The sequence below is a fragment of the Protobothrops mucrosquamatus genome, unplaced genomic scaffold (assembly GCF_001527695.2).
Source record: "Protobothrops mucrosquamatus isolate PMUCROS unplaced genomic scaffold, P.Mucros_1.0 scaffold4749, whole genome shotgun sequence".
NCBI classification, from domain to species: domain Eukaryota; kingdom Metazoa; phylum Chordata; class Lepidosauria; order Squamata; family Viperidae; genus Protobothrops; species Protobothrops mucrosquamatus.
In genome coordinates this window covers 19,113-44,721 of record NW_015390641.1, presented here as the reverse complement: position 1 = coordinate 44,721, position 25,609 = coordinate 19,113, and the positions used below count along the sequence as shown (strand labels likewise).

The following is a 25,609-nucleotide window of genomic DNA, read 5'->3' as shown; positions in this document are numbered from 1 at the left end:
CCTATCCTATCCTATCCTATCCTACTCTACTCTACTCTACTCTATTCTCATTCCATTCTAATTTTCCATTCCATTCCATATTCTATTTTATTCTCATTCCATTTCATTCTAATTTTCCATTCCATATTCCATATTCCATATTCCAATTCCTATTCTATTCTATTCCATTCCATTCCATTCCATTCCATTCTATTCTATTCTATTCTATTCTATTCTACTCTATATTCTGTCCCATCCCCCCCTCTTAAGACCTTTCCTCTTCTCTCTCCTCCCCAACTCTGATAAATAAATAAATAAATAAATAAATAAATAAATCCTGGCCCAATCTGTACAGAGAACATCACACCCGCTTACCGAAAGAATCAAACCTCGCCATAAATCTTGAGAAAGAGTATAAGGAATTTATTAGTAATAAAAAGGGGGTACATTTGTACTACAAGTTGGCTTGGTGGTGGAGGGTTTCCCACCCCCACCTTTCCCTAAAAGAAAATGGATCGTTTCACCACCAGCGATCACCCTTGGGGGAGTGGAGGAGGGATGTGTGTCTGAGAAAGCAAGGGGGGGGGAGGAGGTTGATACAGATTGAAGTCTCCCCCATCAGGGTTCAGCCTCTGTCTGGGCTCCTTGTCGAGTGCCTAGCCAGCCTGCGGCAGCTTCCCCACTGACTCTAGCGAAGAAAGAGGTCTAGAAAAAACAAACCAACTCAAAAAAAAAAAAAAAAGAGAGAGAGAGAGAGAGAAATTCAATTGTGACATCAAGCCTAGACGGGCCCCTTCCTGGAGGCCTCGGAAAGCAGCCCGTTCTCCTTGGGGTTGATATGGCTCTTGATTTCCATCCGAGGACGACACCCGTGGCCGGCAACGTCGGCCTTCTTCATGCTGATCTGTAAAACGAACGTTCGCAACTGCGGTTGGCGGTGGCTAGCAACCGCCAGGCCGGAAACCTCTCTTTGAGTCTTAGGCAGCCGAGGGAGAGCATCTCCTGCTCAGCCCACGAGAGTAGCCAGCGTCTCTTCAATTGGGCTCCAGGCCAGCCCGGCCTTTATTGCTGCCCGGTTCTCTTCTCCTTTTGGAAGCTGAAGCTGGTTCTGCGACTCAGTTTCTTTTGCTTCTGGGCCAGGTAATCCGCCCGGGCTGTGCTGGCACGGGATTCAAGGATGTAGTTCATCTGAAAGAAGCAAGGGGGAGAGAGAAAGAAAGAAAGAGAGAGAGAGAGAGAGAGAGAGAAGGAAGGAAGGAAGGAAGGAAGGAAGGAAGGAAGGAAGGAAGGAAGGAAGGAAGAGAAAGAGAAGGCCACCTGTTTCAACCAGCCTAACCAATCGGGAGGCTGGGAATCTAGGCTGGCAACACCTGGAAGGACACCCTCCCCCCCAACTTCTACCCTATTGGTTAAGCCATCTGGCAATTGCTGGGTCAAAGGGGTTTAAAATGGGGGCACCCCACACATTTCCTTGGCCCTTACCTTCAGCACGATCTCGTTGACAGTGGCAGCGTCGGATTCAAAGTAGAGATGCTTGTAATCGTGGTTGCTGAGATAGGTGAGCTTAAATATTGCATGACCTGCCAGGGATGAGGAAGGAGGGGATGAAAAAGAAGAAGAAGAAGAAGAAGAAGAAGAAGAAGAAGAAGAAGAAGAAGAAGAAGAAGAAGAAGAAGAAGAAGAAGAAGAAGAAGAAGAAGAAGAAGAAGAAGAAGAAGAAGAAGAAGAAGAAGAAGAAGAAGAAGGAAGAAGAAGAGGAGGAGGAGGAGGAGGAGGAGGAGGAGGAGGAAGGAGAAGGAGAAGGAGAAGGAGAAGGAGAAGGAGAAGGAGAAGAAGAAGAAGAAGAAAGAAAAGGAACAAAAATGGTGAGGTTGGCAAAAGTTTTACAATATTTTTGTGTACAAAAAGGCATTTTAACCAGTTTTTCCCAAGATAGATTAAAGCACACGGATGCTGCAACAGTCGCTAAGCGGGGAAAACAGTCACAAGTTGCTTTATCCAGGGCCACTGTCCCTTTGAACGGTCACTAAACGAATGGTTGTTAAGTCGAGGAAAACATCCCAACGACCGGCGTCTTTGGATACGAGATGGACGACAGTTAAAATTTCATGATAAATAAATAAATTATTTCCCCCCACCCTCTTCCAAGGATTGGGAGCTGCCACTCCAGAAACCTTCAGCAAGCCGAGGGTGGGCATGACAGACGCCTGTGCGCTTGTGTGTGTGTGTCTGTGTTGTGGGGAGGGGAGGGGGGTAGAGGACCCACAGATGGTGAGCTTTGCATACCGTCAGCAGAACAGACGGGCGGAGAGGAAAACTGACATCCTTCTCCTGTCACTTGAATTCCGGGCACAGGAGTGGCTTTTGGGGAGAGGAGGAGCCTTCAGTGTCTCCCCCTCCTCAAATATCCGATATCTGGTGAACAAACTAATTATTCATGGACCTGTGAGTGGACAGTCACTAAGGAAACTTATGTTCTCACATTTAGCGCAGTCACGGGCGCATGGAGGATCTCTCAACCGTGGGCCTAACCCAGCCCCTGGCACCCCAATCCTGTTCCCTTAGCCCTAACATAGCTCTAATATGAGCTTGTTTGCTGCTGGTTAAAATGCCCTCTTTGTTTACCCATGGAAAGAGGAATAAATAAATCAACAGCCATTACTGAACTTCTTAAACCGTCTCACAAACATTTCGTCTTGACCGCAACTTGAGAAACTCTTATAAACGACGAATATTTCAACGAACATTCACGCACTGGCAATTGAAATTTCATGTATTAAGGCACTCTTTCCATTTAATTTTTTTTTTTTTTAAATGCATTTGGTCCAAAAGTCTGAATGAATTCATCTACAGAGATAGCCTCGTCGTTTTCCCGGAGATTTATCTGCTTTTCCCGGAGTAAATAAGATTTGAAATCTTGTTTACAGTAGACAATTCTCCAAATAGCCCCAAATAAACTGCGATAGGGCCAGCAAACCGGAGATCTTCAGTTTTTCATCACGGCAGGTTAACTAAACCCTGTTATCCCAGGCTAAGCCGGAATTATGAATTGGCAATTTTGGTCTGATGGACGAATGACTGACCTAGGATTGAAATCCACAAGTCTTAAGGTTCCCAAGCTTGGATATTCCTGATCTAAAGGGATAATGTTGGGTTATAGGGCTTTTTTTTTTTTAACATGGGCTCCATGTAACTCCCCCAAAAGGTAAACAATATGGACACAGCCCAGGGGAGGGGAGGGTCCCCCCAAAAAAGGGGCCTGGCAGTCTAGTGGGCAGTCAATGACCCACCCTTCCGTTCCAGGCAGGCTGTTAGTAAGGCCCCTTGGCCCAGCTTTTGACTGCTCGCCCTCTTCTCGCGTTAAAACCTGGTGATTTATCTCGCCTTTTCGATTCGGGGTCTTTCGCAGCTGACAGAAGCAGAACGCGGAACTTTATTTCAAATTCTTATTTTTAGCTTTTGAAAGAGTCAGCCCTTTTCCGAGGCCATTACCCAGTCAGGGATGTCAATAACGCTTATTGTGCAGAGAGTAACAGGAGGCTGTGGGTTCAATCCATCACGGACGACACATCTCACTAGCCCTGCGTGCTCGCACCTGTCAAGAGGGAGCGAGATTCGGGTCTTCGGCACGCAGGAGCATCTAGAATCTCGGCTTGGCGGTGGCTGGTTTACACCTAGATTATTTAAAGGGCGTTATCCAGACTGGGATAAGAGCTTGCAAGTCCCACGATCACAGCCAGCACCAGATTTTCAATGCACGCACCTGTCTTTGTGTTTGAGATTGTGATCACCTTTAAACGAAGGAATGCCAATAAATGGGCTTGATTTTATTAATTTCAGGAGCCTCGTTCTGAACCGAAAGGCTGTCTTTGGACAGTCAGTCAAGTAATTTAATGGAATAACAGAAGAACAGAGTTGGAAGGGACCTTGGAGGTCTACTAGTCCAACCCCCTGCTCAAGCAGGAAACTCTGTACCATTTCAGACAAATGGTTGTCCAATCTCTTGTTAAAAACCTCCAGTGATGGAGCGCCCACAACATCTGGAGGCAAGGTGTTCTACTGGTTAATTGTCCCCACCGTTAGGAAAGTTCCAAGTTGCTTCTTTCCTTGATTAGTTTCCATCTGTTTCTTCTTATCTTGCCTTCTGGTGCTCTGGAGAATGGGCTGATCCCCCTTTTCTTTGGGGCATCCCTTCAAATTTAAAGCTGTGTGTTATTCTCTCTACCATGGGTGCGAGTTTCTTTTGGGGGTCCAAACTTACAAACTCTGGCACGTTGCCCTAAGATCCAGGAAATTGTTGATTTTGCAGGCAGAGGAACCTCTTAACCAGGGCTTCTCCAGCTGTCTGGTTTTTCTTTTCTTTTCTCGTGAGGTCGGAGGTCTTGAAAAATACGACAAGGGGCCAAAAACGCTACAGATCTCGTCCCCTTCCGAGCTGCATCTCCAGAACTGCCCCTCTTCCCCTCGTGTTTGGGAAGAGATAATAAGTAAACCAAATTGCACTAAGCATCCTTTCCACCGTTGCGAGAGCGAGGAACGGTTCCTTCTCCTCCGGCGTCTGCACCTCATCAATCATGCCATTGTCTGCTTGAGAGCCGAGCCTTGTAAATGTCAGACCCACTCAAGTCCGAGGAGACGAGAATCCGAACATGGCAAGGAGGTTTTAATTGGGCGGCGTAATTAAATGGGCGTAGGAGGGGGAAGAGGGGACGAAGGGAAGAGGACGGGGCGAATGCTGCTTTTGACAGGGAAGAGACGTCTTTGATGGAGAAAGACTTTGAAAGGGATTGAATAATAACAGAAGGAGAGAGTTGGAAGGGACCTCGGAGGTCTTCTAGTCCAACCCCCAGCTGTACCATTCCAGACAAATGGCCGTCCAGTCTCCGGTATTGGATCATTCCCAACTTCTGGAGGCAAACTGTTCCACTGATTAATTTCAGGACATTTCTCCTTAGTTCTAGATTGGATTCTCTCCTTGATGAGTTTCCATCCGTTGCTTCTTGTCCTGCCTTCAGATGCTTTGGAGAAGAGCTTGACTCCCTCTTCTTTGGGGCAGCCCCTGAGATACTGGAACGCTGCTATCATATCACCCCCTCGTCCTTCTCTTCATTAAACTAGGCATAACCCAATTCCAGCAACCGTGCCTTATATTTATATTTAACCTATTAGTAATCTACTTCGGAGAGACTATACATCAGGACATCAAACAGAGAGTCTCAGGAAGAGCAAGACAGTCTTACATAAGTGCCTGGGCCAAGGCAATCATACAATACTCCCATTTTACCGGTGGGGAAACTTGGAGAAAAAGAGAGAGAGAAAAGCTGAGCGGCCAGACGGAGAGGGCGAACCCCAGCATGCATATTTCTGTTGTCATTATGTCTACTGCGGTATATATTGGGATGGTTTTGAGGAGTCTGCTTCCCATTTTCTGGAAGGCTCAGGACCAACCTCATATAATCTCCCACCCCACCCACCCTTTTTCAACTTCTCCAGACTGTTAACCTGATTTGCGAAAGGTTAAGGCCATCTGTTTATAGATTTTGTAAGAGGGCCCAGCTAACTGGAAAGCAGTTTTCAGGAGAAATGGCAGAGGATAAATCACTGTAATAGAGTAAATAAGGAAAAACAAATTTCCTTCTCCAACCTGGGCTGTACCAGTTGGGGAGGGGGCTCACCGGCAATCACTGGGACAAGGGAATGAGCATTATAAGAGGAGGGATAGCAGCGTCAAGGCCTCGTGGCCCAGTTCATGATCTGAAATGAAGCAGGTGGTTGCTAAGGATATAAGCTGCCTCTAACCCCGTTTGCAACGGGAGGGAAAAAAAATCTCTTCTTTTAAGCTCAATTCTTCTCCCCTTTTACAGGTGCTGATAGTGGTGGAAACTGGCAGGAAAGCATTTTATTCAGGTGAGTGCAAGTTGAAACGATCAACTCGAGTTTAATCTCTTTTACAGGGAGGGAAAACCCCACTCCCCTACTAACACTGACGATGTTCCCTAGTTGGGTAATGAAATGTCTGCAAGGAAAAACACCAAACTCAGAGAGCATTAAGGACCCTCACAGTCCTCCTCCCACTCCTTCCTCCTCCTCCTCCTCCCACTCCTTCCTTCTCCTCCTCTCCACACACCCCACTCCTTCTAGCACTGATGATGTTCCCTAGCTGGGTCATGAAATGTCTGCAAGAAAAACCACAAAGCTCAGAGAGCACCAAGGACCCCAGGGTCCTCTCCTCCTCCTCCTCCTCCTCCTCCTCCTCCTCCCCCACTCCCTTCTAACACCATGTTATCTACTTTGGCAATGAAACCTCTGCAAGAAAGCAATGAAGCTCAGAGAGCAGCAACAACCCCACAATTCCACCCTGAGCTACACATATTTTCTTCTCTTCGATGAAAAGATGGTGATTTGTTTCCCCCCTCTATATTTTTATGGATGTTACTGTCATTTCACCGAGGTTTCTGAGCCAGCCAAAACCGTTAGGCAGTCGGGCTGCGTACAAACTTAGCCAATCATTACGACGTCCGCAGCTCGGCCCCTCTGAACTCCGTCCTGATCGCAATCCCCCCCTTGGTGCAAACCACGACTCAGCAGCAACCCACGAAACCTTTGGCTTTAAACATCTCTGGGGTATCACCCCAGAAGCAAACTAACAACACCAGAGACTCTTATCACAAACCCAGCCTGAGAAAGTTGTTGTGTGCCTGTGTGGGGGGGAGGAGGTGGGGTTTTTCTCTCCCCTCCCCTCTTTTTTCGGGGCGAATTCAATGGGAAGGAAGACTGACCCATGAAGCCACATCTATCAAACTGTCAGTTCTGTTGGCAGGTCTGGAAGGGAAAGGGGTTCAAAGGTTGCAGGGTAGAGGAAAAGTGTGTGTGTGTGTGTGTGTGTGTGTGTAGGGGGAATAAGGTGGGGGGAAGCAGCACTCTGCTTTGGCACTAATATGCCTTCTTCTTCGGGGGAAGAGTTGCTCCTTCATCCTCTGGCTTTAGGCAGCTTTCATTAATCTTCTCGCTCTCCTCCTTAACTAGCCATGCAGAACCGCTCAATAGCAAGAGACATAATGGGAAAGCCCTCTGCCTATTACCAGGTTAACATTCTGTTAAGCCCCGGCACAACAATGGAATGGCGATCGGGAGGGGACCTTCGCAGCCAAGAGCAGCCACCATTAAATGACAGCAGCAGCAGCAGCAGGAGGAGAAGGAAGGAAAGAAGGAGAGGAGAAGGAGGAGAAAGAGGAGAAGGAAACAGGAGTAGGAAGGAGGAGGAGGAGGAGGAGGAGGAGAAGAAGAAGAGGAGGAGGAGGAGAAGGCAGGAAGAAGGAAGGAGGGGAGGAGGAAGGAGAAGAAGAAGAAGAAGAAGAAGAAGAAGAAGTAGAAGAAGAAAAAGAAGAAGAAGAAGAGGAGGAGGAGGAGAAGGAGGAGGAGGAGGAGGAAGAGGAGGAGGAGAAGAAGAAGAAGAAGAAGAAGAAGAAGAAGAAGAAGAAGAAGAAGAAGAAGAAGAAGAAGAAGAAGAAGAAGAAGAAGAAGAAGAAGAAGATGATGATGATGATGATCACCCCCACCTATGGGATGGCCTGCTAGTCAAAGGAACTGCCTTGACAACAGGGCTTGGAGGGAGAAACGGTTAAAAAGCTTTTCCCCATAACTAGCTAGTCCTTTATAGGTTCAGTGTTTCAAAAGTTAGGTTGGGTGTCAGAAAGATAAAGCAAGTTGCTATGTACTACCTGGGGGCTGTTGAGTGGCGTATTACAAGGCGCGTGCCAGATCTGGGCATATTCACAGAAACAAAACAGGTCTTTCCAGATCTGCCCTAGAAACAAACATCTGGGGGAAGCAGAGCCGAGACCACCCTCTCCCAATTCTCCACATCTGAGGGCACCTTCCCAACGCACGGAGGTCAAGCCTTCTTGTCAAGCCTTCTTCCTCGGTTGGGCCTGGCCGAGCCTTCCAGATGCCGCAACCTCCGCACATCTGGCAGGCACACCAGCTTGGGAAAGAGCTGATCTAGAGAGAACTCTTGATGTCATGTCATAACACAACTCGCTTGCTGTTTTGATGGATGTCATGTTCCTGTGGACCTGCCGGCTTTGATCAAAACCAGACCGCTCCAGATCATAAGGCTTGCGCGTTCATCAAAAGAAATTAGTCTTGAGGTTCCATTACGTGGTTTTGGTTGAATGTTTAGCCAAGCAGATAGGATGCTGATGGGGTTGACCCAACCCTTTTTTGGGCTGGCCCTGGGCCTGTTCTACGGTGGACGGGGGGTATTTGGAACCGGTTCCCAACCTGTTTCTCCCCCCCCCAATAATGTTAACGAGATATTAAGAGAATCAAATTTCCTTTAAATTATGCTTTGCCCGGGGACATAATCACATTAAGCTTATTATGTGGCTTCCTTAAGACTTTATATTATGTGTGCTTAATTGAGACATAGGGCCTCTTTCTGGGGGCTATAAAAATGGCAGCGGATTTTATTAAGGCTTAAATCTTCCTTCTTAACAACAAGACGCTTCCTTCCCCCGCGATTCAAAAACCGGCAAAATCTTGAGGGATGATTCCAAGGAGAGGGCTGATTGAAAAGGAGCCCTTTGCAGAGGAAATGGTTGACCAGATCCTAACAGGGATACCGGAGGTTTGACAAGACTTGTAAGCGGTCTTGGCATCCAACAGGCAGGTTTTGTAGGAGGAGAGCAGGCAGAGCTAAGAGGGCGGCGTTAAATGTGCTATTAGCTTAGAGTCGTTACGTTGCCACCAATGGTCCCCGTCCAATCCCTCCTGGATTCCATTGACTCTTCTCTGGTGCCGATTGAGTACTGAACTTGAATGGACTAGATTCTTGCGTACAGTGGATCCTTGAGTTACCCCACCAAGGAGCCCAAAACTTTTTTATTATCTTTTTTTTTGGCCACAGTTCTTAAGCAAAATAAGGCCGTTCTTAAGTGAATCATGGGGTCGAATCCGGCTTCCTCCCTTGGTGTCGCTTGTCGGAAGCCAGTTGAAGAACGTTGAAAATCTCCTGAAAATTCAGTTTTTTTCCCCCCTCTTCCCCACTATAGGATTGTATGAGATCTTGGAACCAGATCTTGGCCAAATTCTGGGGATCTCTAGAAATCTGGGGCAGGGGATAGTGCTACTGGCAGCCTCCCACGAGTTCCAGGAGGGGAGTTTGAGTCTCTTGGGTGAAATAAGGCAGAAGGTCTGATTTGATAGACGGCTGGTTTATTATGCTCAGGGATGCCCTTATTTGGAAAAAAAAAAAAAGATTTGCAAAATCCTTTTCTTGTGTGTTCACACGCCTAGCAGGCTAAGGAAACAAGTTGATTATCAGCCTGGCAAGTTCATACCTTGGGAGAAGGCGTCTGTTCCTAACAAAAGAGCAAAAAGTGTCTCCGTGGGGTGCGACAGCGCAGCCATCCGTTTGTGACACTTGGTGGCTGCGTGCGGTGCGGGGAAGAACGAGATGGAGGACGGTTGTGTTACAAGAGATAAAAGCAGGGGAACAAAATATATTGCACAACTCAAAAAGCTTTATCTCTCCTCGGCCTCACTCCTTCTGCCATAATTCATTTCAAGGAAGACCCGGGAATAATTTTTGATGTAAACTCTGAGGCAAACATCTATCACTTTGCTGATAAGATCGCAGGGCGGGCTAGGAGGAGAGAAGTCGTTCCTTCATCAGGTGAACGTCCCTTCCCTTCCACCAAGTTGAAAAGCAACCCCAGGAAGAAAAGATCCGCAGGGTTCAGTTTTGAGGCAGCTCCATCAGGGGAGGGTGGTCCAGACTGTCATCAAGTTGAGGACAAGAACCAGATTTTGTTTAATGTGAAAAGGAGGAGGAAGAGGAGGAGAGGAAGAGGAGAAGAAGAAAGAGGAGGAGAAAGCAGGAGTAGGAGTAGGAAGAAGAAGGAGAAGGAACCTTAACTTGTCCCATTCTTCTTCTTCTTCTTCTTCTTCTTCTTCTTCTTCTTCTTCTTCTTCTTCTTCTTCTTCTTCTTCTTCTTCTTCTTCTTCTTCTTCTTCTTCTTCTTCTTCTTCTTCTTCTTCTTCTTCTTCTTCTTCTTCTTCTTCTTCTTCTTCTTCTCCTTCTCCTCCTCCTCCTCCTCCTCCTCCTCCTCCTCCTCCTCCAAATGGCTGGCTGGGCTAAGGAATTCTGGGACCTGATTCCCCAATCTGGAGGTCAATTGAGGAAGCTGGTTAAGATACCAGTGAGCTCCCATGAAGGGTCCAGCTGGCCCAAGGAAGACCTAGAGGATCTGTCCGGCTGTCCATCGGCTCCTGAGGGGAAAGAGACCGGGGGACACGAGGGCACCAGAGAGACAAGACAGGGGGGCTTACTTGGGCTCTTCTCCTCAGCCAGATCGCAAGTGCAAAGGAGCTCCGAGTCGATGGAGATCGGCTTCTGCTTAATCCAGAACTTTGTGCTGGCTTTCTGGTTGGTCACAGGATCGACCTCCACCTTGTCGCCGGAAATACCTGAAGACCCAGAGAACGTCAGTCAAGGGAGGAAGGGAAACGTCACATTCAGGTATGGGAGAAGCAAATGAAATGCCCTGCCCCCCTCCCCATTTTTTTTTAAGTGTGACAACATACCATACCACTAGTAGTAGAGAGGTGTTCGTGACTACCAGCATTGTATGTGTAATCATGCTGGGAGGAGGAGGAGGAAAGGAAGAAGAAGGAGGTATAGATGGAGGACAACGAAGAGAAAGAACAGGAGAAAGAGGGATCAGGCAAAAGAGAAAGAAGAGGAAGAAGAGATGGAGAAGTGAAGAAAGAGAAAGAGGAGGAGGAGGAGACAGAAGAAGGAAAAAGGAAGGAGGAGAAGAAGAAAACGAAGAAGAAGAAGAAGAAGAAAACGAAGAAGAAGAAGAAGAAGAAGAAGAAGAAGAAGAAGAAGAAGAAGAAGAAGAAGAAGAAGAAGAAGAAGAAGAAGAAGAAGAAGAAGAAGAAGAAGAAGAAGAAGAAGAAGAAGAAGAAGAAGAAGAAGAAGAAGTGGAGAAGAAAGAAAAGGAAGAAGACTCAAACCCTTATTCCACTGTTCCAACATGCCCAAACAGCAACCTGAGAAGTTAATTTACTCCGGCAAGAGTCTGGGTAATTTATTACAGATTCTATTATGGTTGGGGACACACACACACACACACACACCCTTCCAACACAACCCTCTTCTCCAAAGCAACAACAACCTTGCCTCCGCGCAGAGCTGCAACAGACCGGCAGCCTCATTGCTTAAGTTACAATTACAAGGTTTCTCTGTTGACACTCGGGTGCCCAGACCTCTCTCTACACTTTTTCATCGTGGCAGCTGTGCAGGGAAAGACTTAAAAGTAATTACATTTTTAGGTCAGGAGTTATAGGTCAAGGTCGCCCCCGAAATAGGGAAAAGGAATCAAGAGTATTTAAAAGCAACACGCTGGAAGGGGGGGGGGAGAGAGAAAGGCGATTCCTTTGTTTAGAGTCAAAATGTTGCCCGAGCCCTTTCTATTTCTTTCTTTCTTTCTTTCTTTCTTTCTTTCTTTCTTTTTCTTTCTTTCTTTCTTTCTTTCTTTCTTTCTTTCTTTCTTTCTCTTTCTTTCTTTCTTTCGTTTTTAGAAGGAAAAAAAAAGATCTTTTAAGGCAAAAAAATAGAAGTCAGAAACGGCTCTTTGTTTTGGGCTCGTTTTGCCCAAAATTTATTCCGACCAGGAAAATAATCGCGACACCATCACCAGCCTGGGGACAAAAGGGAGGTCTCGCGTCCAATCCAGTCTAATTCTTGCAAAAGTAAAATAAAATAAAATAATTTCTCCGCTTTTCTTTGTCTCCACGCAAAGCTTCGTGGCTACAGAAAGTCTTGAGTGGGTTGAGGAGGGTCCCGACGCTTTTTTAAAAAAATTAAAATTGGAAACTGAGACCGTGGAATTAGAAGCCCGTCCAAAGAAAGTTTTACTAATTCGTTAGTCAATTTGCTTTCTTGGGTTGCTAAGTAGCCTTTGTACAGCCTAGAAGAGAAGGTGATGGAAACACACAAAATTGAAGGTTTCAAGAGAACAGCGGCAAGGGGTTACATCCACCCAATTGTCTACGCACAGCAAAAATTCAGAAACAGGAGCCAATCGTATTTAAAGCAACGGCTAGAAGCCTGAAAGAAAGCTGGATTTGTTTCCTGGTGTAAGTGAGAAGTATTTGGGGGGGGGGGGGGGGAGAAGAGAACCACTCCACATTTTAGGAGACAATGCTGTAAAAAAAATTGTTTTTTTTCTCTAAATAGCCAATAGCTATTCTCTAAATAGCCAGGTGAGGGAAACACATTTTTGAATGTGAGAATAAAACCATCAAACTATCAGGAATCCATTGGAGAATAAAGAATATGATTTGTCTGCAAGTAAACAACCAAACTCAAGAAAACACAAGGACCCCACAGTCCTCCTCCTCCTCTACAAACGTCACTCCTTCTAGCACTGATGATGTTGCCTAGTTGGGTAATGAAATGTCTGCAAGAAAACCACCAAGCTCAGAGAACACAAGGACCCCACAGTCCTCCTCCTCCTCCTCCTCCTCTACAAATGTCACTCCTTCTAGCACTGATGATGTTGCCTAGTTGGGTAATGAAATGTCTGCGGGAAAACAAGCAAGCTCAGAGAGCACCAAGGACCCCACAGTCTTCCTCCTCCTCCTCCTCCTCACACTGATCACCTAGTTCAGTCATGATATGATGCGAGAAGTCAACCAAGTTCAGAGAGTAACTCATAGTTGTCCTTCTCCTCCTCTCTACAAACCCCTCTTCCTTTTAACACTGATGTCACCTAGTTGGGTAACCAAATGTCTGCCAGAAATCATCCAAGCTCAGAGAGCACTAAGGACTCCACAGTTCTCCTCCTCCTCCTCCTCCTCCTCCTCCTCCTCCTCGCTAGAGACATTCTCTCCTATCTTTGCTACGTCTCCTGTTTGTGGACTGTCCAAGTGCTGGCTTGACATTGGAAGGAAGGACGGGAGGGGAAGGGGAACCTACACCCGTGTTGTGTTAACCTTAGCTCCTGCAGGTGCCAAATGTAGCGTAACTCTCATTTGGAAGCTGACCACTCCGGGAGAGCCAGCCACAGCAACTCCACCAGCAGAGGCACATTTCAATTAATCAAGCCGCGCAATTTGTCACTGGTGCCTACCCCTCCCCTTACGAAGGACCTTCTTCCAATTACCCGTCACGTCAAGAGCCCCAAAGCAGGCCAAGGAGGGTGGAAATAACAGGAGAGCACGAGATCCTTCGTTAGAAGAAGAATAATAATAATAATAATAATAATAATAATAATAATAATAATAATAATAATAATAATAATAATAATAATAATAATAATAATAATAATAATAATAATAATAATAATAATAATAATAATAATAATAATAATAATAATAAAGGTCTCTTTGATTGCAACTTTTCACTCCGGGCAGCTTCATCGTTAATAGCTCAAAATCTACCCATCTTCCTTGCAAAAAAAAATAAATCACCAAATATCACACAAAAAACGCCTTGTTTTTAAAACCCAAAAAAATGAGGTTGATTTAAAACAAACAAACAAAAAAAAACACCCGAAGATTTCCTGATCTTTTATCATTCAAATCAAACAGATCTTTCCCTCCCGGGTGCGTCCCTTCGATAGGTTACAATTAAAAACAAGTGTAAATAACCTGACTGGGTTTTTTTCTCTTTTCTTTCGATCTTCCAAACCAAACCAAAAAGAGAGAGAGAAAAAAAGAACAAAAATACACAATTCGTTTTCTCGAATTCCTCGCGCGGCGGCGGGGTCTACCGCGTTAATGCGCCCGTGTTAATTTGATCGGGTCTGTCAGGTAGCTCCAGTGGAAAATTATATAAAACTGTTCCAGATGAACAGATGATAGTGACATGAATTAAAGTGATAGAACAATAGTAGAATATAAACCAGAAATGACAGCCAAAGTGGCTGTTGATTTATTGCCATCCAGAGTGTGGTTCTGGGCTTCCATGTATATTAGCGGTACAAATCTGGGCCCATTTAGCGGGGGGATGCTCATACATACATCACCAACTGCTCCCGCATGCCAAGGTCACTTCTCGTGGCATCAATCTTTTGCCACGGAGGCTCCTTGGCTCACGAGTGTGTGTTTGTGTGTGTGTGTGCACGCACACAAAAGGAGGCCGAGGCTGGCTGGGTGGGGGGGAACCATCTCGGAGGGGGTCCCTCGGCCCCCTCTTCCTTCCCATCCCTTTATCGCCTGGAAAGCACTTGAAACTTTCTATTATTTTTATCGGCAAACGGTGGAGGTGCCCTCCCATCTATTACGGCCCCTATCAGCCCATCGTTGGCGCACAAAGCAGGGCACACCCGCTTTGGCTAGATGGCGCGTCCTTTTTGAGATGGGTTCCTGGGCTGCCTGGTCCCTCCCCTTGAGTGTTGGTGCCGGGTGTTGCCCCAACACCTTGGAAACACGCATTTGGAACAATACTTTACAGGCCGAGTGTGAACCGACGTGCTATTCTTAAGTTCTGGTAATGTCGGGCGCGAGCAATCAAATCCACCCGTTTCGGTCTGAAGCTAACTACTTTATTGTTTTCCGCCTATAATGCAGGAATCTTCCTAGATTGCTCGCCTTCTTCCTTTGGGAACAGATTGAGAAGATTCCGTAGAGACGAAGGGAGGGCAGTCCTGGATCTCTTGTGACTGTGCAAGGATTCAAGGCTAATTCCCTGTTTGATTCCTCCTCCCTGCCTAGCTGGGTGCTTCTCAACAAGCTGATTTAAGGGGCATGATGGTTTCCGGCCTTAACAATCAAACCCGCGTTGCCTAGAGCTCAAACTAATCACGTTATTGTTGTAGACTAGTTGGTGCTCTCTGAACTTGCTTGTTTTCTTGCAACTGGACCTTTTTTGTTTGTCCTGGAAAATATTTCGCTTCTCATCCAAGAAGAACCGAAGAAGCTTCTTGGATGAAAAGCAAAATGTCTTCCGGGAAAAACAAAGGAAGTCCAGTTACCTCTTGGGGGAAAAAAGAGAGAAATAAATAAAAGGGATACCTGAGAAGATTTACTGCGTTTCGTGCACCCTATTCATCACTGCCTTCCCGAAATGAGCCCGGCAATGTTGGAACCCAGTCAGAGGATTAAAGGGATTATTTCTTGCCCCTCTTCACACACACACACCCTTTCTAATAGTTCCGGAGTTGTTTGGGCTAAGCAAACCTCCCATTTTAACTGGGCTCTTAACCTCCTCCTCTTCCTGCCAAAATAAAATTCCTAGAGCGGGCTGCAAAAAAAAAACCCAGGCCCTTTTGTTTCCAACGCTGTGTCACATTTCATCCCCAGATGGGGATGGAAAAGGAACACATGGGGTGGGGAAACCGAACCTCGCTTAACAAATGTCTCGTTTAGCCACGGAAACATTGGTTGCGGTCGTTAAGTCGAGGACTACCTGTAGATAAAGAGCTGCTGGGCAATTGACTGCATGGGGGCGAGTCAATTACGGGGGAACTGACGCCCCCAGAGGTTGAGGCAGAAGGGGAGACGTGATGTGCAGAGAAAGTACCCTTTAAAAAAAACAAAACTTCATAGGAGGATTATAAAATTAACAACACACAACTACAATTTTGTACGGAGAAGGGAGCAGCGAGGGATGAAAGGTGGAACAGCTCTTCCACGAATCCAGCAGGTTTTTTTTTTGGTTTTTTTTTGTTCCTTCAGCTTCGGTCCAAGGGACAGCTATTTGTTTCTGCTAGCAGAAAGACTGGCTGGGTTAACCATTTGTCTTTGGTGATCTGTCTTGACCTTTCCAAGCTCTTATTTCTGACAGATTCCAGATACAAGTGAGTCAAACTTCCCTGGAAGGAAACTATCACCCCAAGATGGTTTGCTCAAGAGCAGAAAACACGCCGAAAGAAAGCTGCCCTCCATCAACTCCAGTATATAAATCCTTCCTTAACAAGACAATGCAAGGAGGAGGGGGAGGAGGGAAGGGGGTAAATGGATGAAGAAGGAAGGGAAAGGAAGGGAAGAGAAGGGAAGGGAAGGAAAGGAAGGGAAGGGAAGGGAAGGGGGAAGGGAAAGGAAAGGAAAGGGAAGAGAAGGGATGGGAAAGGAAAGGAAAGGAAAGAAGACAGAAAAAGAGAGTAGAAAGGAATGGAAAAGAAAAAAGAAAGAAAAGAGAAGAAGAAAAGAAAGAACGGAAAAGAAAGCAAAGGAAAGAAAGAAAAAAGAGAAAGGAGAGGAAAGGAAAGAAAAATAGAAGGAATGGTAAAGCAATGGAACAACAAAAAGAAAAACAAAAAAACCCCTTTTTGTGGCTTTAACGTTTCAGGAAATAAATGTCACATTTGGGTCTCGTACACACACACACACACACACACACACACACACACACACACACACACACACACAGTCTTCATAAATGAAAGGGCCACAGTTTATATTTTCCCAACTTTGGGGAAAAAAAGCAATCCCTATTTTAAAAAAAACCTCGCCCAAAATGCCTCCACTCGCTCCTTCAGATTCACACACAAATCAAGAGGCTTCTTTCTCTGCTCCTCCTCCTCCTCCTCTTCCTCCTCCTCCTCCTCCTCCTCCTCCTCCTGTTTGTCGGTTTCAAACAGCTGCCCTCAACTGGGCAGGCACAATTTCAACACAAAATGGGGGCTGCTGCAAACGCCGCTCTCTGGCTTTCTGAGACCAGAAGCCCCCTTTTTCCGAAGCTAGCGTGAAGCAGGGGCATTTTTCGTCTCCAACGAACATCGTGCTGATGCGGTTGGGATACCAAAGTCAGAAAACTGGGGGGGGGGGGGGAAGCGATGCAGCCTGTGTATTTTTAATTTAATTTTATTTTTTCTTTCTGCACAAATAGGGTCTGATGTTTGGAGACTGCCCGGGCAAGCCCCTGCAATTTTCTTGGCCAGGTTTTCCAGAAGTGGTTGGCCATTGCTAGCTCCCTAGGGCTGAGAGAGAGTGGCTGGCCCAGCTGGCGTCATGCCCAAGGCTGGGACTAGAACTCACAGCCTCCCGGTCTCCTTAACAATTACAGATTTTATTTTTTTTTAAAGACAACTTCTGTAATTGCCGCCTTCGGTCCAGTTGGCTGAAAATCGGGGCAGCCGATTTCCCCAAATCTCTAGGAGGCGACAGGCTGTCGGTCCTCAGATTACGACGTTGAAGGAGGCCGGGCAGCAACCCGGAGAGGTAAAAGGCCAGGGGGAAAGGGCGCCGAACACGCAGGCGGATTTACCTAACTGAACGTCCGTGGTGAACCGGAGCCTGTGGATCATGCTGACTTTGAAAGACTTGTAGTGATGGCTGCTTAGCATGTCTTGGACGGTCGCAATGTCGATCTGGGGGTCTTCTTCCGAGGTCTCCTCCCCTCTCGAGCCTCCGCCAAAAAAGAGAGAAAGGAAGAGAGAAAGTGTGGTTGCCACTGAGACATGGGGAGGCAAAAGGGGGACAATAGGAGGCAATGTAGGGGGTGGAAGGCCTTGTGGGGACTGGGGTGCAGTTCTGGGTGCCCACTTGGAGGAGAAAAGTCTGGACAGGTTCAGAGAAAAGCTACAAGAGACTATTCTGGAGCTGAGGATTGAACTGTGGGGTCCTTGGTGCTCTCTGAGCTGGGCTGTTTTCTTGCAGACGTTTCATGACCCAACTAGGGAACATCATCAGGGCTAGAAGGGAGCGGGGCTTGTGGGGAGGAAGACTGTGGGGTCTCTGAGCTTGGTGCTTCTCTTGCAGACATTTCATGACCCAACTAGGGAACGTCATCAGGGCTCGTGAGGGTGACTTGCTCCCTGTTTATGCACAATAGCACTGAGCTGGGTTGTTTTCTTGCAGACGTTTCATGACCCAACTAGGTAACACCATCAGTGCTACTTAGTGCCATTAACACGGATGATGTTACCTAGTTGGGTCATGAAACGTCTGCAAGAAAACAACGAAGTCCCGAGGACATCAAGGACCCCATCAAAGCTGCACGGATGATAAAGAATCTGCACACCCAGCCTTGTAATGAGCAGGTTAAGAAGCTGGCTTTCATGACTAAGGTGGGACTAGAACTCACCGTCTCCTGGGGATTGGCCCAAAGTCATTCAGCTGCCTTTCATGCCTAAGGTGGGACTAGAACTCTCAGTCTCCCTGTTTCTAACCCGGTGCCTTAACCAGTAAACTAAACTGGCTCTCTGCTTTTAATGGATAGAATTAACGTAGATAAACTAAGAAACTGAACTTGGCTTGAACGGGAGAGGGAAATGAACGGCACTAAATGAATGGTTGTTAGTGAAGGACTCCCTTCTAATGGGAGCAAAAAAAGAAAGAAAGCCAGAATTTAAAAAAAGGACATTTTTTTATTCTATGAGATCAGCTTAACGCCGATTTGAAATTTCCTGCAGGGATCTCTCCCCCCCCCCCCCACAGAGCCATTTCTATGCCAAAGACTAATAAAAGCATCTTAGCTGTAAACGATAATACAGATGCTTTTAGATAAAGTGGGGCGTGGATACAGTGGGGGAAATTGATTAAACCTCTTGCAGAAGACACGGCGAGTGACAGGTTTGGTGGAACGCGCCAGCTAATGTCCCCTCCGTAGCCAAAACAACGGCCAGTTTTCCAGCTCTACATTTAGTCGCGAGAGATTAATGAAAATAATTTATTTAAAAAAAAACCACACATATAGGCACGACAAGATGGGGCTTTAGCAGAGAGTGGCAGTCGATTGGAAATGCGCCTCGCCAATTCCTGTAGGTTGATTCTCTGGAAAGTTTAGGTCACCGGGAAGCGGGCTCAGCCCCCTGTCTGAAATGGTACAGGGTGTCCTGCTTGAGCAGGGGGTCAGACTAGAAGACCTCCAAGGCCCCTTCCAACTCCGTTATCAGTCTGATCAACAGGGAAGGAGATCAAGAGTCCGGCTTAGCCACATCTGGAAAAAAAACCTCACAGCCTTATTGAAGGGGCTGGTCTCCACCAAATGGCTGTCCCCTGGGTGGGGGGAAAGGACTAGGAGGGCACCCTCCATCTGTTCAACAGATCTTGAAGTAGGCCTTGTTTACGGGCAACAGCCTAGCAAATTGCCTCCACGTGCCAAACACAAAGAAATCGCTCCGTCTAGTTAAGTCGGCGGCTTCCTCCTCCGTCATAAATGGAGGAAGGAACAGATTAGCTGGGGAATTTAAGACAGCCACCCTGTCACCCGCCCGTTCTGCCCTCTAATATCTTTGTCTAGGCGCCTTGTTTTTCTCCCTCCAGCTTCTGTCTTGCTTTGCTTAATGGAAGGATGGATTCCTAAACAGACAATGACTTATTTTATTTGCCCTGGCTGGCCTCAGGTATTAAGGGTCGGATTCAAACAAACCAACAAACAAAAAAAAAAGCATCTTTAGTGCCGCGCTTATTTCATTTTCTGCTCGTAGAAATGGCCCAGGTGAGAAGAGGGCAGCAGCTATTTGGGATCTTTAATGTCGCTGTCTTCCAGATGTTTGGCCCTGCCTTCCGATCCGAGTCCGTCTTCGGCTGGGAGAAATGGGACGTGGGGGGGGGGGGGGGGGAAGGGGAAGGGAAAAAATAGGCCCGGAAGAACCCCAAATGGCTCCCGACAGAAGGCAGAAACCGAAGCTCAATCGGTACGTGGAGATTCAGGCAGATGGCCCCGTCATTACAATTTCACACCCCAATGCTATGCCGTGGTGAAATCCGACAGGACTTCCGAATCTGTAAAATAAATCAGGTTTGTCTGACTTCCTCAATCCCTCCGGATAACTGGATAACTCTTCCCGTTGAGTTGGCGAAGGCCGCTGTAACCGGTTTGGCCTATAGAGAAATATGAATCGTTTTGGTCTTGTCACAACTATTTGTCTTGGGATTGTTGTCCAGTCAATGAGTTGCGTCCGACTCTTCACGACCCCATGGACTATAGGCCCCTCTGTCCTCCACTATCTCCTGGACTTTGCTCAAATCCATGCTCGTTGCACTGATGGCCCTATCTAACCATCTCATCCTCTGCTATCCCTTTCTCCGTTTGCCTTCCATCTTTCTCAACGTCAGGGTCTTATCTTCTCCAAGGAATCCTCTTTTCTCTTTTGGTGGCCAACGTATTTGAGATTCAGCTTCAGGATCTGTCCTGCCGAAGGACATCTCTATCAAAGCTTTCGTTTGACATCTGATGTCCAGTCCAACCTTGAAGCTTTAAAGCTTCTGGGATGGTTGAAGGTGCTTAACAAGTCACCACCAAAACTAACATGGGACTAGAGATGGATGGGTGCCAGATTTCCAGTTGGGTATTGATCAAATTGAACGAAGTTTAGAGGAGAGCAGGGAAGGTACTTGAAGATAGGGTCTCGGAGGACAGGCTGAAGAAACTTGGGGATGTCCCATCTGGAGGAAAGTAGATTTAAAAAGTATATAAGTGTCAAGCATGAAGAATTGGGACCATACGTTGAGTTTCAGTTAAGCTGATTTATTGCTCCTACACAAGAATTTAGCCAACTAAATTGGCAGTAGATACGAGTTGAGGAGTTGAACTTGGACCGTTTGTGGGAACGTAAAGACTCCAGGCTGATTCCTTTCTTGACTCCACCCGCAGGCTCTGCCTGTCAGGAAGAGTGAAAGAAGAGGCTAGGAGAAGACCACCACAAGCAAACACCCAATGATTCCTTTTCAGTGGAATAATTTCAAGGGCAAACGGGGAGGGAAAATTTCAGAGTGAAGAATGAGGTTGGATTCTTGGACAACATGGAAGATTAAGCTGGACGATTCTCAGCGGTAACAAGGCGAGACGTTTTAAGGGCATTTCAGATAAATCCTTCATGTAAATATGAAGAGCCTCAAGGTCCCCTCTTAGGAAATCAACCCAGAGGTAATGTAAACTCCAAATGAAATAAACGTTAAAGCTTAGATGCAGGAGTTGCTTAGCTCACAACGTCTTCCACGGACCCACAATTAAGCAGAGAGAGTCCTTTCCCATCCAATCAAATGCTTTCTTTCTCCGTCCTTTTTCAGTTTCAATCGCCTAACTTAGATAAGCAGGCTGGGAAAAAACCTGTACAGAGTTGTTACTCTCAAATATTTTTTGTTTTTTAAAAGCCATTGACGTTATTCTGCTGCCTATAAAAATAGCAAAACAATCCACCGAGGGGAGAAAAATCCCGTAACGCCATCTTGATGACAACACAAGGACAATAAAGTAATAATATGCCCTATATAGTTTGTTCAGGAGACGTGATGTTTTTTTTATTAGGATTATAGCAGACCCCCTCCTCCTTCAATGTTTCTGCAAATCGCAAATGATTTTTCCTTCTAGGAGAAAGATTCTGGGCTGGGCTGTCTGGTTCTGGAGTATGCATGATTGTAGGTTATTAAAAACAAAAACTAATTGGCTTCTTGGGAGTAGTTAAAAGACGTGTTAGGGAACACTAGAAAGCGATGAAGAAAAGGTAGAATCCCTCAGATGTTATTCAGCTTTCAGAGTCATCCCAATCTTGTGCTAGGAAAGAGACCCCTCTTGGATTCGAACCCTCGGCGAAACACGGGGATGTCTGACTTGTTGGTGCACGCCCAGAAGTTCCTATCTGGACTTCCAGATGGATGGATTTTAACTCCCAGGATCCTCCACCAAGGTCGCGATAGCTGGGGGATTCTGGGCAATGAAGTCCACCCGTTGAGAAGCCGCCCAAGTTGGCTTGGTTAAGAGCAGCCCAAGTGGCTTCAGTTGTGGGAACAAAATGGAAGCGGGGTTGGAATGTCTCCCCTGAGATCTTGCAAGATCCCAAAGTGAGACTAGGAAATGGGGGAAGATTTGGGTTATTTTTATTTTTATTTTACCCATACTTTGAGGCAACGTCAAGGGATTTGCAGGACACCGTCGTTCCTTGTTTGGTACCGAAGGTTTCTTCAAATGAGTGTGTCCCCAGACCAACTGCTGCTGATGGGTCCTGTGGTCTTCACACATAACAGAATAACAAGAGTTGGAAGGGACCTTGGAGGTCCTCTAGTCCAACTCCCTGCTCAAGCAAGGAGACCCTAGACCACTTCAGACAAATGGCTGTCCACTCTCTTCTTCTTCACCCACAACTTCTGGAGGCAAATTGTTCCACCGATTAATCGTTCTCACTGTCAGGAAATTCCTCCTTAGTTCCAGGTTGCTTCTCTCCTTGATGAGTTTCCATCCGTTGTTTCTTGTCTTGCCTTCAGGTGCTTTGGAGAAGAGGTTGACCCCCCCNCCCATCTTCTTTGGGGCAGCCCCTCAGATATTGGAAGACCGCTGTCATGTCTCCCCTGGTCCTTCTTTTCACTAGACTGGACATGCCCAATTCCTGCAATCATTCTTCGTACATTTGGGCTTATCTGGAGGATGCTAAGAAGATGGTGGAAGAACACCTAGCTACTACAGCTTGTGCGACTGCTGAGATGTTACTTAAAAGAAACCTCCAGACCTGAAATAACACTTAGACTCTTCCAGTCTTGGAAGAATGAGCTCATCATTCCTTCCCCCCCTCCAAGAAAACAACAATAAAGGTTAGTTGTGTTTTCTCTACACCCACCTCCCGAATCCCCCATCCCATCCGCTTATTGCTTTAATGTAGTGGTATATTGCTTAATGAAAATTCTTAATTGTAATTCAATTAATTACATACACAGCGTCCCCAATTACATTTTCCAATAAGATATTGCCTTTGGTTCAGGACTAAAGGCACTTAACCAATTTTAATATATTAAGACCAATTTCCCTTGAATACTAATTACGGTTTAACGACGAAAGGAGAACCAGGAACTTTCCAGAAGCTGGATGGGAAGTATAAAAGGAAATTAACCATGAATAGTGCAGGGGGCCTTCTCTTGAGCGGAGACAGAGAGGTGGGAGGAGAGGAGGGGAAAAGGGGGAGAAAAAAACAAAAAATCCCAACGCAAGACACAGATCCTACCGAACATTCCCAAATATGGGAAGTGGTTGTATTCCTCTTCCCAAGTGCAGAAAGGGGGGGCGGGTAAAAAAAATATATGAAAGACATCTTGCTGTGCTAATAGTAATAATAAAAAAATGATTTTTCTCTCCCCCCACTTAATCCCTTGAAATGTAAACACACAAGATCTCAAAACGGAGCCTTTTGGCATTCATTTGTTCCAGCATCTGTTCAGCTCCTTAAAGAGAATATTGTGTGTGTGTGTGTGTGTGCGCGCGCACAAGCGTGCTCTTCTGGAAAAAAAAAAAAATCCTTAACGCTGCAAATCCTTTATCTGAAGAAATGGCTAATTTTAATTACGGCGGCTAAAATTAGACGGGAATGTCTCCCGGCGTTTGGAGATCTCTCCAGGGCCTCCGAAAAGCGGAATACCAGCTGTCCAGGACTTTAGCCCACCCCCTTCAGATATGCCTTAATTGCCAGGCTCAAAAGGTAGCGATCCTAAAGAGGGTAGCCAGGAATAACTAACAGGCTTGCCATTTGGATCACTAAAGTACCGATCCGTGGATTTGGGAGTTTAAGAGCAATTATTGAGCCCTGGTGGCGCGGTGGTGAGAATGCGGTACTGCAGGCTAAACTCTGCCCGCTGCCAGCAGTTCGATCCTGACCGGCTCAAGGTCGACTCAGCCTTCCATCCTTCCGAGGTCGGTAAAATGAGGACTCCAGATTGTTGGGGGGCAACAGGCTGACTCTGTAAACCGGTTAGAGAGGGCTGTAAAGCACTGTTGAGTGGTATATAAGTCTAAGTGCTATTCCTGGGGGCTCAGGGTGTGGAAGGCTGAAAACGGAGCAGATTTGGGCCCTAAACAGGAGTGAATCCAGATTGCCAATGTCCACGTTTATTTTTTTTTTTTAAGAAGGAGAGTTTTGAAGTCCTTTGAAGGTTTATGATGATGTATTTCCAAAGTTGGAATAAAGAATAGCCTTTTGCTAATCCATAAAGCCCAATGATGACGGCATTATCGTTATAATTATTAACAGTAATAGAGGCAGCCCTTGACTTGCAACAATTCATTTAGCGACCGTTCGGCACTGAAAAAAAGCTCTAGGACCTTTTTTCACCCTTACGACCGTTGCAGCATTTCCCAGGGTCACGTGATCAAAATTTGGACGCTTGGCAACGGACTCGTATTTACGACGGCTGCAGTGCCCCGGGGGTCACGTGATCCCCTTGGGCGACCTTCCGACGAGTGATTCGCTTCAGAACCGTCTTCCCCGATTAACAACTGCGTGATTCACTTAGCAACTGCGGCAGGGAAGGTCGTAAAAGGGGGGCAAAAGTCACTGAAGAACTGTCTCACTGAGCAACAGAAATGCTGCGGCCGTAAGCCGAGGACTACCTGCATAAGGGAAGGGTTGATCAGCACCACCGGCAGGAGAAGCTGGCCACTTTTTTACAAGGGAGAAAAGAGAAAGCAGCTGATTTAACCGAAACGCTAGGAAATCAATCTCTCTCTTCTTTGGGAATAGAAGTCTCTCTCTCTCTCTCTCTCTCTCTCTCTCTCTTTTGGCAGAGAGGGAAGCTGCCTTGAGGGAGGAGGGAGGAAAAAAGATCATCCAGACTGCCTTCCAACTCCTGGGCTGGGAAGCCAGGGGACATAACTTACGTGAGCTTAAAGCTGTTTTGTAGATGGCTGTAAGGAAGGAAGAAGGGAGGGAGGGAGGGAGGGGAGAGAAAGGGTGAAGAAGAGAGCCAACTTACTGTTCTCGCGGACCAGGCAAAATTCCAGCGTGCTCTGACTCTCCAGCGTACAGTCTAAGTCAATGGGAACGTTGGGCTCGCTCTGTTTCTCCAGGCGGTATCGAGGTCCTGAAAAAGAGACGACAACCACCTTTTATAATGACTGTCCACGGAGATTCTCCCGTCATCCAGGTCAGGGTCGTCCCAAACGTGCCTTTTTTTCAAGAAGCAACTGGACCTTTTTGGGGGTTTTTCCTTGAAGATGTTTCGCTTCTCGTCCAAGAATCCTTGGGCTGGGACCTTGGAGGTCTTCTAGTCTAACTCCTTGCCACGATAGGAGACCCTCGACCATCCCAGACAAATAGTTGTCCAACCTCCAGCGATGGAGCACCCATAACTCTTAAGAGGCAAGCCGATCCACAGCTTAATGGTTCTCCTTGTCGGGAAATTCCTCCTCATTTCCCGGTGGGATCTCCCTCCGAGGAGCTTCCACCCATGCTCCTTGTCCTGTCCTCAAGGCTGTGGAGAACAAATCGACACTCTCTTCCCCGTGACAGTCCTTCAAGGAGTGGAAGATGCTATCACCTCTCCAGAACTGGAGAGAAGAACCATCACGGCGGCCGGCCCCAAGCTAGAACCTCAATCAGGAGAGGTGTTGGTGGACCAGAACACCCATTCTCCCCAGCCACCTGAAAGCTGAGGGTGATGGGAGTGGTGTCCCGGGGGGAAAGGATGGGTTATGGAGCCCACTTCAAAAGCAACGAGGATCTGAATGCCACAAAATGCTTCCTATTATTTACTTGTAATAATAATTATAATAAAGTGGGAAGGGACCTTGGAGGTCACCTAGTCCTTCCTTGAACTTCTTCAGCTTCTCCTGCTGACCAAGCAGCATGACGATGGTTAAAACCATGATGGGCAGGCTACATTACGCTCGTAACTCGAGGACCACCTGTCACCATTTATGGAGGGGATCCACTAAGCGAGGCTGGGGGATGGAGGAGAAAGGAAGAACATG

The 25,609-nt window shown here is 46.6% G+C and overlaps 1 protein-coding gene across 1 annotated transcript in view; it reads right to left on the bottom strand.

Annotated features, from left to right (window-relative positions):
- Positions 1–1,028: 1,028 nt before the first annotated feature.
- Positions 1,029–25,609, bottom strand: part of LOC107299275 (target of rapamycin complex 2 subunit MAPKAP1-like) — a gene marked incomplete at its 5' end in the record, with an annotated part of 42,060 nt that continues 17,479 nt past the window's right edge. The window contains 5 exons of the mRNA XM_029286729.1: positions 1,029–1,167; positions 1,462–1,559; positions 10,312–10,449; positions 17,201–17,341; positions 24,613–24,720. Of these exons, the coding sequence (XP_029142562.1) occupies positions 1,042–1,167; positions 1,462–1,559; positions 10,312–10,449; positions 17,201–17,341; positions 24,613–24,720 (611 nt within the window). The remainder of the gene's footprint in view (positions 1,168–1,461; positions 1,560–10,311; positions 10,450–17,200; positions 17,342–24,612; positions 24,721–25,609) is intronic.